The sequence below is a fragment of the Bicyclus anynana genome, chromosome 3 (genome assembly GCF_947172395.1).
Source record: "Bicyclus anynana chromosome 3, ilBicAnyn1.1, whole genome shotgun sequence".
Classification (NCBI taxonomy): domain Eukaryota; kingdom Metazoa; phylum Arthropoda; class Insecta; order Lepidoptera; family Nymphalidae; genus Bicyclus; species Bicyclus anynana.
Genome location: NC_069085.1, coordinates 18788847 through 18801819, shown reverse-complemented (window position 1 = coordinate 18801819; position 12973 = coordinate 18788847). Strand labels below are relative to the sequence as shown.

General features: G+C 38.8%; 1 protein-coding gene across 1 annotated transcript in view; it reads left to right on the top strand.

Annotated features, from left to right (window-relative positions):
• LOC112049345 (laminin subunit alpha-1) overlaps positions 1 to 12973 on the top strand; it is a 186822-nt gene that overhangs the window by 41499 nt on the left and 132350 nt on the right. Inside the window, exons 2-3 of the mRNA XM_052891292.1 lie at positions 586 to 772; positions 1425 to 1587. Of these exons, the coding sequence (XP_052747252.1) occupies positions 586 to 772; positions 1425 to 1587 (350 nt within the window). The remainder of the gene's footprint in view (positions 1 to 585; positions 773 to 1424; positions 1588 to 12973) is intronic.

Below are 12973 nucleotides of genomic sequence, written 5' to 3'. Positions count from 1 at the left end.
AGCCATCTTGGTTCTGAGTGTTTGTGGTAAGTAAACTGTGGCGGTGAGGTTCTGAGCCACGCTAGCTATATAGAATATCATCATCCATTCCATTCTTCGCCTCGCTCGTTGTACGAGAGCGGATATAGAAAGAAAGAAAAATTATTTTCATTAGATCTGTAAAAACTTAAAAATAAGCTTTTATATTACCTATACATATAAGAAAAAAAAGCTGACCAAATAAAGGTATACTCCCACTCAGCATAAATTTATTTGCAGCGCTGGTTTTCAGTGGAAGCCTTTAAAAGGTTGACATCACGATATGAAGCATCAACTGCCTTAATGCAGTCGATGGCCATAGAATATAAGCAACTATGTTCTGTCTAACAACTATGTTTTGTCCAACAACTATGTTTTGTCCAACAACTATGTTTTGTCCAACAACTATGTTTTGTCCAACAACTATGTTTTGTCCAACAACCATGTATTGTCCAACAACTATGTTTTGTCCAACAACTATGTTTTGTCTAACAACTACGTTTTGTCCTACAACTATGTTTTGTCCAACAACTATGTTTTGACCAACAACTACGTTTTGTCCAACAGGTCGCGCTGTCCTGGACCGCTTGAGCAGCACAACGTTGAGCGAGGTGGCAGCGGCAAGCGGTGGCGCGGGCGGCGCGAGCGGGTTGCTGCCCGCGCCGCTCGACGTGGCCGCCTTCTGCACGGTCAGCGCCAACGCCACCTGCGGGCTGCTCGGCTCGGAGGAGTTCTGCAGGGAAATGCCGGGGAAGTGAGTACCTTAGGGCTAGAGATACTCATCATCATCATAGTCAGTAGATGGACTTTCACTGCTGGACATAGACCCTGTAAGGAGTTCTAAACACAACGGTCTTGAGTTGAGCCGCATTGGCCTAGTTTGATGACATTGGTCCACATATTATGCTTAGACCAACACTTCGTTATCAACCCACATTCGGCTCACTGCTGAGCTCGACTCTCCTCTCAGAATGAGAGGGGTTAGGCCAATAGTCCACCACGCTGACCCAATGCGGATTGCCAGACTTCACACACGCAGAGAATTAGGAAAATTCTCTGGTATGTTCCAGTTCTAGTATCTAGGTTTCCTCACGATGTTTTCCTTCACCGTTTGAGACACGTGATATTTAATTTCTTAAAATGCACACAACTGAAAAGTTGGAGGTGCATGCCCCGAACCGGATTTGAACCCACACCCTCCAGAATCGGAGGCAGAGGTCATATCCACTAGGCTATCACGGCCTTAAAGAATAATCACTTACCAACCAACACTTACTATTTTGTTATACTGCGTTTTCTGACGTAGAGTCACCATTTAGTCCAAACGTCCATCGTTTCTCCAAACCATATTTCCGTAGCAGGGCAATAATAACAATGGATATATAGGTCATCCATCTCCTTTACAGACGCGGAGTGGTGTGTGACGTTTGCGAAGGTCCAGAGAGCTCCTCCTCCAGACAGCATCCAGCGGCAAGGGCTGCAGACGGCGACCCTGCCACCTGGTGGCAGAGCCCCGTCCTCACTGAAGGGGGCGACCAGCATGTTGTCTTAGTGGCCACTTTACCTGGGGTGAGTAATTATACTATACTTATTGCTCATGTTTAGTACTACGCAGATCTTGTCTCGTCGGAGGCAAGCTTTCATTGGTTGCGGGAGTTCGCGCACCGGTGGCACAAGAAGCGACGTGACTCTGAGCGCATTGGTGCCAGTGACGGATCCACGGGGGATGAAACGAGGAATCTCACGTTAGATGGTGTTGCTGCCCCAGAAGGGGGAGAAAGCGAATGCAGGGACAAGGACGAAGAGTAAAGAAGTTGTAGGGAGTCAAGACGGAGGCTCAGGAACACGCGAAAAGCAAGTACCGGGCCTGCCTTTCCACTGATTCGGCCCGAATGACTTCGAAGTCGGGTGGGCCATGGGAAGTAGTGGGTTGTTCATGTTTACTTTGCAATTGAACATTGCACCAAGCCTCGTTGGTAACAGTTTATGTGGCTTCGGATTACTAAGTTTGGGGTTGAGTCCAGGGGTCGGGCTAATAAGTAAGAAGTATGAGTTCGGAAGTTGGTGGGTATGTAGTTATACACCCTTGTGCCTTGTAAAGAACGTTGAACTGTTGGTGCAAGTTATTATCATTAACATTTGATATTGATCGTTCAAAGCTAAACATTATCACCCCAACGTCAACCCGCGTGTGAGCAGAGTGGTGGTTCTAATTGGAACAGAGTGGTGGTGGACTCCATATCCTCTTTCATAATCGTAAAAGGAGGAAGGCCTGGCTCCGGGCTGTTGAAATAGACTAACAATGTATGACCGAGTCAACATCTACTGAGGATGCTTCGATTTCTAAGTGAAATGTACGTAGAGTAGAATCCTGCGGAGAAGATTTTTGTTGAGGTGACTTAGTCGCTAGGATTCATCGATTTTCCTCCGAAAATAGCAACGTTCTGTTCATAAATTCTTCCGCCTGCGTCGATTTAACTGAAAAAAAAACCCAAAAAAAATTCTTTTTCGAACCAAGATTCGAATGTAGAACTCATGCTCTACAACCACTGGACCTTCAAGGCCACCTAAAGTTACGTCTGCCTACTATTGATTTCACGGTTAAATGTAACGTTTTCTGTAACACATTACCCTTTCTGTATGCACCATAAAGTGATTTACGATTAATTAAACCTCCAATAACTTTGTACGCGCCTCGTTAATTTTAACAGACAGAGTCGCCGGCGTATTAATAGTTATAATACTACATGCATGTTAGACATTTGAAAGAAAACGAATACAAAATTAACTGTGTGTTTGTTCCGGTTAATCTGTAAAACTGTTAAATGTTAATGTCTAGAATGCGTGAGAATTTCCCGGAAGACGTAGGTGCTGATGTCTTGTTGGCTCGTATTGAATTTATATAAACTAACTAGCTGACGCCGCGCGGTTTCACCCGCGTGGTTCCCGTTCCTGTAGGAATACGCGGATAAAATAGCCTGCAGCCTTCCTCGATAAATGGGCTATCTAACACTGAAAGAATTTTTCAAATCGGACCAGTAGTTCCTGAGATTAGCGCGTTCAATCAAACAAACAAACAAACTCTTCAGCTTTATAATATTAGTATAGATGTTATAAACATGAATGATGAAGAGCATGAAAGCCTAGTGGATATAACCTCTGCCTCCGATTCCGGAGGGTGTGGGTTGAATCCGGTCATACTTTTCCAACTTTTCAGTTGTGGGCTTTTAAAGTAAATATTAAATATCACGTGTCTCAAACGGTGAAGGAAAAATATCGTGAGTAAACCTGCATACCAGAGAATTTTTTTTAATTCTATTCGTGTGTGAAGTCTGCCAATCCGCATTGGGCCAGCGTGGTGGAATATTGGCCTAACCCCTCTCATTTTGAGAAGAGACTCGAGCTCAGCAATGAGCCGAATATGGTTTGTAAATGATGAATATTATGAACAAGTAAGACTTGATTTGTTTATTTGATTATTACGCTTTAACTTAAAAACTACTCGATCGATTTTAAAAATTCTTCCATCCTTAGAAAGGTATTTACACCGAATCATTTAGGAAATATTTTTACCAGTATTCCCAAGGAACTGGGAACAATGCGAGTATAACCGCGGGGCCTGTCATCAATTCTCTAAATTATTAAAATAGCAGATTTATGGACCAAGAAACTAACCAGGAAGAGCGAGGATCCTGAGATACAGGTTTTTCAAACTTAATTCAGGGTCCTCAGCGCTATTGTAAACAGACTTATTTTAGCAATAAATTTTATTTCATACAACTGACATAGGTAAACTTCGCTGTGCTAAGTTTGAAAATTCCATTTCATTGCATTCCACGGCATTGTAAATTGAGCCTTAAACTACTCAACGAATTTTCAGTAGATTAAATGAATCTTTCAGATGTAAAAAAAAGCGTCCTCAATTGATCCAATAAAAAGAAAGCATTACATAAACTCTGATTCACAGACGGACCAAGAATCTCCATACAAACGAATTACGGATTCTTAAACGCAAAGGTCGAAACTTTCGCGAGTCGTTTTAAATATTTTAATTAAATGACATGTACGATCCTTACTCTTTAATTAGCGGCGGAGCGTGTGTGCGGCGCGCTTTGTGCACAGTGAATAATGGGGTTAGATATGCGCTCGAAAGAAATTAATTGCATTTTAAGGGCCCGCGCCATTGATATGTTACCCGAAAAATACGAAGATAACGTACATTTTAGGATAAAGAGCCAATTGGCCAACTGGTTCTTCAGTTAGGCAAAAAATCCATCAAAGAACGTGGACTATGGCGTCACAAATGTGAAAAACACTTTCCATTAGTTACCTGAATTTTTAGTATGGAAAATTAAGTAAATTTTCAAACAGACCAATAGCGAATGGTTATTGGAAAATGTGACTTAAAAGGCACACACTGTATGCATTGATGTGGTTCTTTTCGCTCGGAGAGAGACCTATCTTACATTAATGACTGCAGGGCGACTGTAATGCAAACGAAACATTATAAATTTTGTGAAAATGTGTAGACCAAGTCAAAGTTAAAATTCATTTATTTTTATTAGGCTTAGTTTGCAAAACTTAAATTTTAAATTAAGAGGGTTCCAAACGAATTATTTTATTTCGATTTTTGTAATGTTTAATAATAATAATAATTAAACCAAGTCTTATTCCCAATGGGTCATCATCATCATCATCATTATCAGCCAATGGATTTCCACTGCTGGACATAAGCTTCTTGTATAAACTTCCAAACATCACGGTCTCGGGCCGCCAGCATCCAGCGGATCCCTACAACCCGCTTGATGTCCTCAGTCCATTTTGTGGGTTGTCTTTGTCGACCAACACTGCGTTTTCCGGTGTGAGGTCGCCATTTCAGCACCTTGGGATCCCAACGGCCATTGGCCGTTCCAATAGATACAAAGTAGCAAGTCATTTTGGTACTATGATAAGCCACGGTTGAAGCCTAGCACGGGACAAATAGACGACAATAATAACAAACAGAACACTAAATTATTACTTAAACAACAAAATATATCTAAGTAAGCGTGTATCTACGGTTTGTATCAAACATCAGTGACTGCGACCTATACAGTGCGTATATTACATCAATTACAGTGCGGCGTTGGCGCTGTATACTAATTTAGTTAATCGGTGTAACATAAATCGATTACCATTACGCAATCTTATCAAAACTGTTACAGCCCTGGTGCCTACGTTGGCAGTTTGCTAAATGTTTTAGGGGCCCGTCCGTTCGCTTGAAAAAACAGGTAGTTTAGGGTTAGGTTTGAAAGAGTTGTAATTGCGCGAAGAAAAATGTGTAATATATTTTTCTTATGGCTTTAATAAATTCACCTACTACCAACTGTCAACCTAATGGTAAGAGCCTTCAGTGTCAGTAATTTCATCAGTGACCATACTCTTAAACGCTCAATGCTACTGATTTTCTTGTCATTTATTTAGTAATTAAGAATCATGTCTTTAGTCGCAAGACTTAGCAGTATGGTAACCCTTCGCATTCGCTAAAAGACCTTAAAATTTGATATCGGCATAGTATCGTTGTTTTTCGAAAGATTGCCTCGATGATAAGTAACTAGAAACTGGTGACATGATTCTTATATTGTGCCGAGATAGTATTAAAAAAAAACTTACACCAAAGGACTCGATTATTTCATTCGCAGCATTGCTGTGAATACTGCTTCACGTAAACTTGGTGATAGTATCTACAAGGCAAGTCCTATCACATTACTCTGGCTCAAAGACTTTTATAATACAACTATGCAAACAAAAAAAAATATCGATACTAGAACAATATTTTCATCGAGTAAAAATCGTGAAGATTTAATCTCAAAGCGTGCACATCCCTATTTTGTGATAAAGTAGCTACACCACTTAAACACATCGATAACCGGGTAGGGATGGGCAATAAATTAGTCCGCTTCGACCACCCGTTAGGAGAAGAATGGGGTACGGCACGACACTAAACGTTTTTACCTCAAAAAAAACCTTTTTAATTTTACTAAAATAAATTCCCCGTTGGTTCAGTGTGCGGCTATGGATTATGAAGTCCTAGGTTATGAAACTATGTATTTTGCGTCCACCCAGAAAAATGTATTTTCTCAAAAAATGGTGCTGTACTTAGGTATACTATGGACGTGGTAATTGGAAAGAATTTAAGACGGATACAGTTTATCCTTATCAACTAAAGACGGATACCGTATTAATCATTATCAACGTAAATACTTATAATTTAATCTTTTACATCATTAAAATCACACTAACATGGAGAAAGTTTGTGTGTAAGTGTTTCTGTTTGTTCCTCCTTTGTGAACTGAAGCGATTTGGCTGAAATTTGGAATGGAAAGAGATTTTATTCTTGATTAAGACATAGGCTATTTTTCATCACTGAAAAATCCATAGTTCCCGTTTTACGGGATTTGTAAAAAACCGAATTCCACGCGGACGAAGAATTTAAATATTTAAAAATAAAAGTGTCAACAGTTCCACGGTAATGTAGCCGGACAATCACTGAGAGGTCGTGGTTCGATTCCTGTCCGCTGAATTATTGTCTTGACCAAGAAAGAAAGAAACAACGTTAATTTAAAATTGTACCACATATGAGTACCAATGCCTGCATTATTATAGCCTTCGATGTCGCAACCACCTGAGCAAGCCATAGTTATGGCAAATATAAAAAAATATATATCAGGAGTTCAAGCGTCCTATCACACCGATGTCGTGTATACAATATTTAGTTTTTCACCCTAAACAAGCAAGAAAAAGTTTCTTACAAGCACGACAACTCTTGCTTGGCAATGCCGAAGTAGCAGGTTGTCTTACTTACTGATTGAGGCATCGGACGCTACAATAGTGTATGCTCAGTTTACAAGCACTTTTGGAACGTTCAGTAAATTTGTAAAGCTTCCAGATCCACCGGTTCGGAAGGGAGAGATTCTACTGAAAAGAGCCGACAAGAAAAGTCAACAGCTGCTCTTTAAAAAAAATCATACAGTAACTATTATAATTTACAATAGATAACATATATAATTTTTTATAGTTTTACTTCCTGTGTGAAGGTGGAAGCTGAACCTCCAAGCACCTTTATCATTAAGGAACTCATCAATGGCGTATTTACCTCGACTAAGTAAATGTTTTTAACACATTGCTTAAAGTTATGCATTGGCAGGTCCATCACAATGCATTGGCGTTCTTGTTATAGAGTACATAAAAATCTACAAAAGATTTTTTTTACTTTTGAGAGACGATAAGCAGAAATAACTAACTTATGTCCGTGCTTAAGCAGTATGGTGTGTGGTACAATTTAGAATACGTTTTATTTCTTTTTTTCTTTCTACAACATTCCAGTGAGTGGGGACCGAACCTACCACCTCACAGTATTGAGCATATTAACTAATATACTCGTACATATATTAAGGCTTTAAATATTTTCTAGTGCGCGTTTCCCAATGATTGAGAGGGCGCCCCGTGCGGACGATCCTATCTCCCGCGTACCATTTGCCGGCATTGTGTACCGACAGCCATTGTCCCGCCACTGCGCACTTATCTCTACAAAAATACATCTTTAATAGCTATTTAGTTAACAGCCTCCATAGGACCTGCTCGCTACAATAGCAGCGATGCTAACAATCTTATAAGTGGAGCCATTTTTTATACAACGAAAGTTTTTAGGGTTCTGTTATCCAAGTCCACAAGGAACCCTTTATAATTTTTGTTTATTGTAATTCCTCGTTACTAACAGCAAATATGAATATGACTCTAGGTGAATGGTTTCTCAATAATAACCAAGGATTATTCCGAGGTAAAACGAATAAGTTCTGCTCCATGGTCCTATTTATCTCTATTCCAAATACAAATCGTTCAGACATACTTAAGTACTTTCTTGGGGTCTGGTCCACTTTGAACTTTTTTGAAGTTTTTTGCTATTAAATGTTACTAGCAACGTCCCGCAGTTTTATTCGCGTACTTCCGTGTGAATATGGGGATAAAATAAATCCTTAATAGCTTTCCCTTGGTGAAAATATTTTTTAAATCGGTTTAGTGGTTTAAACGTGAAAGTAAAAAACAAACCCCACATTCAAATTTATAATATTAGTTAGGATTCGCTTTGAGATGTTGTTATGGTTACACTATTATATAGTACTAGCGAACACCCGCGAATTCCTCCGCCCTTAGACCTCCTTAATCCGGCCCTATCGCAAAAGCTGCTCTAAGTGAATACCTACTAACTATAGACTACCTCCCTGCCAAATTTCATTTTTGTACGTCAAACAGTTTTCGAGATTTCATGATGACTTTTCGCATTTATAATACTAAGATTCAAATCTCATAATTTAACCTAAAACGGAGAACCTGGATCCTCCGACCTTAGCGTCACAATACAACAGAGAAGTTTTCAAATATCTCGCAAAGATTACCTTATCTGCCTATACATTTTATCTTCAAGCTAACAAAGCATAATGTTTTTACCATCTTTTGGTGTGAAGGTTAGAGACGTCCTTATCTCGCGAGATGAGAGATAACCTGATTGATGACGCTTATCAGCTTTGACTCCACCGTTCACTTTAATTAAACTATATTTATCTAACTAACTAACTGGCCTTAATTCCAGCCGCTACATATGGAGTATGAACGTCTGATAGCCAGAGTTATCTTCTTTTACGTTAGCCACTGACCATCAATACTGACAATCACTAACGTCAAGAACTGTTCGTGTGTTGTCGCTGCGTGCATGATGGCTCGACTTGACGAAAAAAATATATTTTGAAACATCTGCGCTGCCGTTTCCGTTGCAAGATCGTAAGAATAATTGATGGTCAATAGCTGAATTTAGGCAGACTTAATGTTTGTATTTGGGCAGGCTGCTATTAGGATTTTTCTTCATTCTGACAGGAGACTGACAGAAGAGGGTTGATAATGATGATGTAAAACGGAACCCTATTATACCTACTCCGCTGTCCCACGGTCTGTCACCAAGATTTCATAAACCATGATAGTTAGACAATTCGACTCGCACTTGGCTGGTTTTATTCAAATGAAACACGGATCGCTATAATTTTTGCTAAAAACCTCAATATTTTTCCAAATTAATGCTCTATCCATTTCTTTCAGCATAATCGTGACGTTTAACGCCATCTAGTATCAATTTTACTACTGTGAGTGGGGGCTTTGGCTGCTCATAATCCGCGGACACTGGAAGATAGCAGCTTAGAGTGGCACAAGCTGCTATGCGTGGTATGACATCATAAAATATATATATACTCTTAGACGAGCACTAGAGGCGTAGTGCAACGGATGCACCGGCGAGTTCAAAAGAGATCCCGGAGCATCCCAATATGCACTGAGGGTGGCCACCGAGGGGGTTTTAGTGGTAAGTCCCACATAACCCGTCTTGTCCCCAATAAGTCGGGTATCTCACAAAGAGATTTCCCCCCCGAAAAAAAAAAAAAAAAAAAAAAAAAAAAAAAAAAAAGTATCAATTTTACTATCAATAAAATTATACAGATTTCTTAACGATAACGTAATTCGCATAACAATTAGGTATGTTTCTTTTATTCAACTTAAACTTATCGCTAGACCGCAATCTCACCTGGTGGTAAGTGATAATACATTTTGAGATAGTAGCACGTGACTTTGGAAAGAGTAGAGTTTATTGCACCCTGTACTTACCTGATTGGATAAATTCCTGCCCGGTTTTTGTGGCAAAGTACTGGAACGCTAAGTCGTTGTGCTTTTTTGCAACAATTTAGGACTCTAAGCATTATTTTCTCCTTGCAAGTATTCAGACATCTCAGGGTCGACAAAAAGCTAATACACAATATCGTTTTAATTCTCACTAAGCCAAGACCCAAGTCTCAAACAAAACGCTCTTAGGTTTGCCTACATTATTCTAGATCACTGGCTCGACTCCGATAGCTTCTACAATCATCTAAACTACGCGATCACACTGCTATAGTACCGTTAAAGAGCTTACGAAGATTGGGTTATTGATATATTCCGTCAACTATTACTATAAAAATGCCAAAAAAATCACCGCGGAAAAGTTATCCGAACTCAGCTATTTCACTGAGCGCATTGCACAATTTTGTGTGTAAGTATAAATAGTTTTTACACTAAAACCTGCACACGCATTGTATACAATATTTAGGTTACTATGGGACGAAATTAAATTGTACGCGCTAGTGATATATCTAATCGTTATAAAATCTTTGCCTACAGCAGCAAATACAGTCTACAAAGATTGAATAACATGTATATTCCATCAACTATCACTAAGAAATGGTACTTTTGATTTTAGTAGATTAAAGTTGCACTAAGTTCATTGGATCATCTTTGACCTTATCTATACGGCGTCTGTGTTTCCTGACACCTACAATTTGTGCACCTTCAAGGCAAGAGTGAATAGGCATCTTCTAGGCAAGCGCGTTTCATCTTAGACTCACCATCAGGCATGATTGTTGTCAAGCGCAAGCCTATCCAAGATAAAAAAAAATAATATCTCTTCTTGACTTAATTCGATCGATAAAACGTAGACAGTTCTCGCAATTTCTCATCGAGATACATATTAATCTTGGAATAACAAATTCTTCTTGTTCCTATATGATAAAATATTTATCTATCTCGAATGGCGGCTGTCGATTCTGCAAACACGACAATCTAATTTAGTTGGCGGATTAGTGTTATCGATGTTTGTACAATGCATTGTTATCTGAGTCGATAATCATTTGCGATTTCTGGAATAACCATTTTTATTGTTTCCATGAAGCGTACAATGTTCAAGTGTTATATAACTAATATTGGACACTCTTATTTAACGTGCCTTTTGTTACTTTGGTTTCATTAGTTTAGAGAGTAAAGCCTGTTGCAAACCTGCTTTATTAACTGTAAATTAAAATAATTTCTAAATCCATATTGAACTAACCACTCAACATGGAATAAGAAATTATTATATGGTTGCGAATTCCAATAAATTGACCACGAACCCTACAAAGAAAAAACAAAAATAAATAATAAGAACAAACACGAAAAGTGGTTGTGGAGGCAAAACCCACAAAGGGTTACAGCGCCGAAGGAAGAAGAAGGAGAAATTAAGATCTTAGAAGTTATTGAATTTTCTTAGTAATTCATTGATAAGTAAATCAAGACAGGTATTTTCAACCAAGCCAAATTCGCAAAAAAAATATAAGATAATTAAAACTAAGAAATAAAATAAGAAACGATAAATAAATGACATTTATTCTTAATTAGTATTGTTACTATTTTCTGTAATAGACCCACTACGGTGCGCCAATGCGATAATTTATAGATCATAATAATTATTATTCTAGTCAATACAACATAATCCTAACCTTACGTCTATCTTACGATACTACAGAGAGAAAGCATTACACTTAATAGAACATATATTAAAAGTAAAACATATTCAAAAAAATTACAGCTAACACGTGGCAATAAGTCCACAAAACATTTGTCATCAAAGGTTATCACACCACGATATCATACAGGTTCTGCCTTAATCAGGCGCCGGCTGTGTTCTGAAGATGTTGGTGTTTTGGTGGTCTTCTCTATCCATCGCGATGATGATGGAGAGGCCGATGACAGCGCCCAGCAGGAGTCCCACCGCGATGACCAAGATCCTGGTCATGAATGGCCATTTTGAGCACGCCCAGTATTGTTCACGTATCACACTGAAATGATAAACACCGATTAATGTCTATTCTTTAGCATTACATGATAAATATGTCTAAAATGTTTTCGGCATATGGACAGGTCTACCTTTTCTCGTCTACTTTGTGACTCTTTTTATCTAAGTAGGGTGAGATCAGAACATAGTGGCGCGAGACGTATCCTTAATCAATAGAAAAGTTTTAATAATTTAAGTTGGTCTTTAAGGAAAAATGTATCGATTGCCTCGTTGGTCAAATGTTTAGCCCATGTAACTTCGGGTCTCGAGATTCTGGGTTCGAGTCCTTGGTCAAGCTATAAAATACAGCACTTTGCTTTCGTGTGCTCTTTGTTTATGGGGAGTATAGGTATAGCAATATCCCGGGCTGGGACTTTTTTGTAGGCCATGCCACATATCGCAAGGTGTTGTTCTGAAATAATTGTGATATAGATTTATATGTATTATTTAAGAATATTGCTGGGAGGTGGTCAGGACCCGCTCCTTTGGAGGTATCAAGATATTTCAATTCTTTACAAACTTGTTCTAGGCTAAACTGTAAACTGTCTATTAACAACTGGTTGCAACTATCGCCATCAGGAGGGGTCCAGTTCTCCAAGCATAGTGATGATGGTTCGTAGACGGATTGAAAGAACTCCGAGAACATATTACATATGTTATCCGGATCGCTAGATTGTGTGGACTTATACTTCATTGTAGAAGGTATTCCAGATTTACCTTTGCGGTTAGCAACATATGTGAAAAAATACTTGATATTTGAACGCACGCTATCCTCCACCGACTTTTTATAAGTGGCAAAGCATTTCGAACACTGGGTACTAAATCTTTTCCTGAAGATTGAAAATGTTTCATAGTCAGAGATATTGTTGTACTTTTTCCATTTTATCCAGGCATTGTTTTTATTTTTAAATATACGAATGAGTGAAGGTGAGAACCAAGTTGGATATTTGGCACGAGTTACTTTTAAGGGTACGTGTGATTTTATAATACTATAAATTTGTTCATAGAAAATTTCAAGTATTTTCTCGGAGTTCTTGTCTAGAAATAGTTCCTCCCATGGTATCGCTTTGATACTTTCGTTGATGGCTTCAAAATTAGCCTGTCTATAATTATAACGGGGAACATTATTCTGAATGATAGGAAGGCCTAGTTCGGCTGTTTTTATTATGAGCGGTGGATGGTGAATTGATTCATTAAGTAGGGGAACGTCAGGTTTTTCAACGGTACAATCGCTAGATGATAAAACTAGGTCTA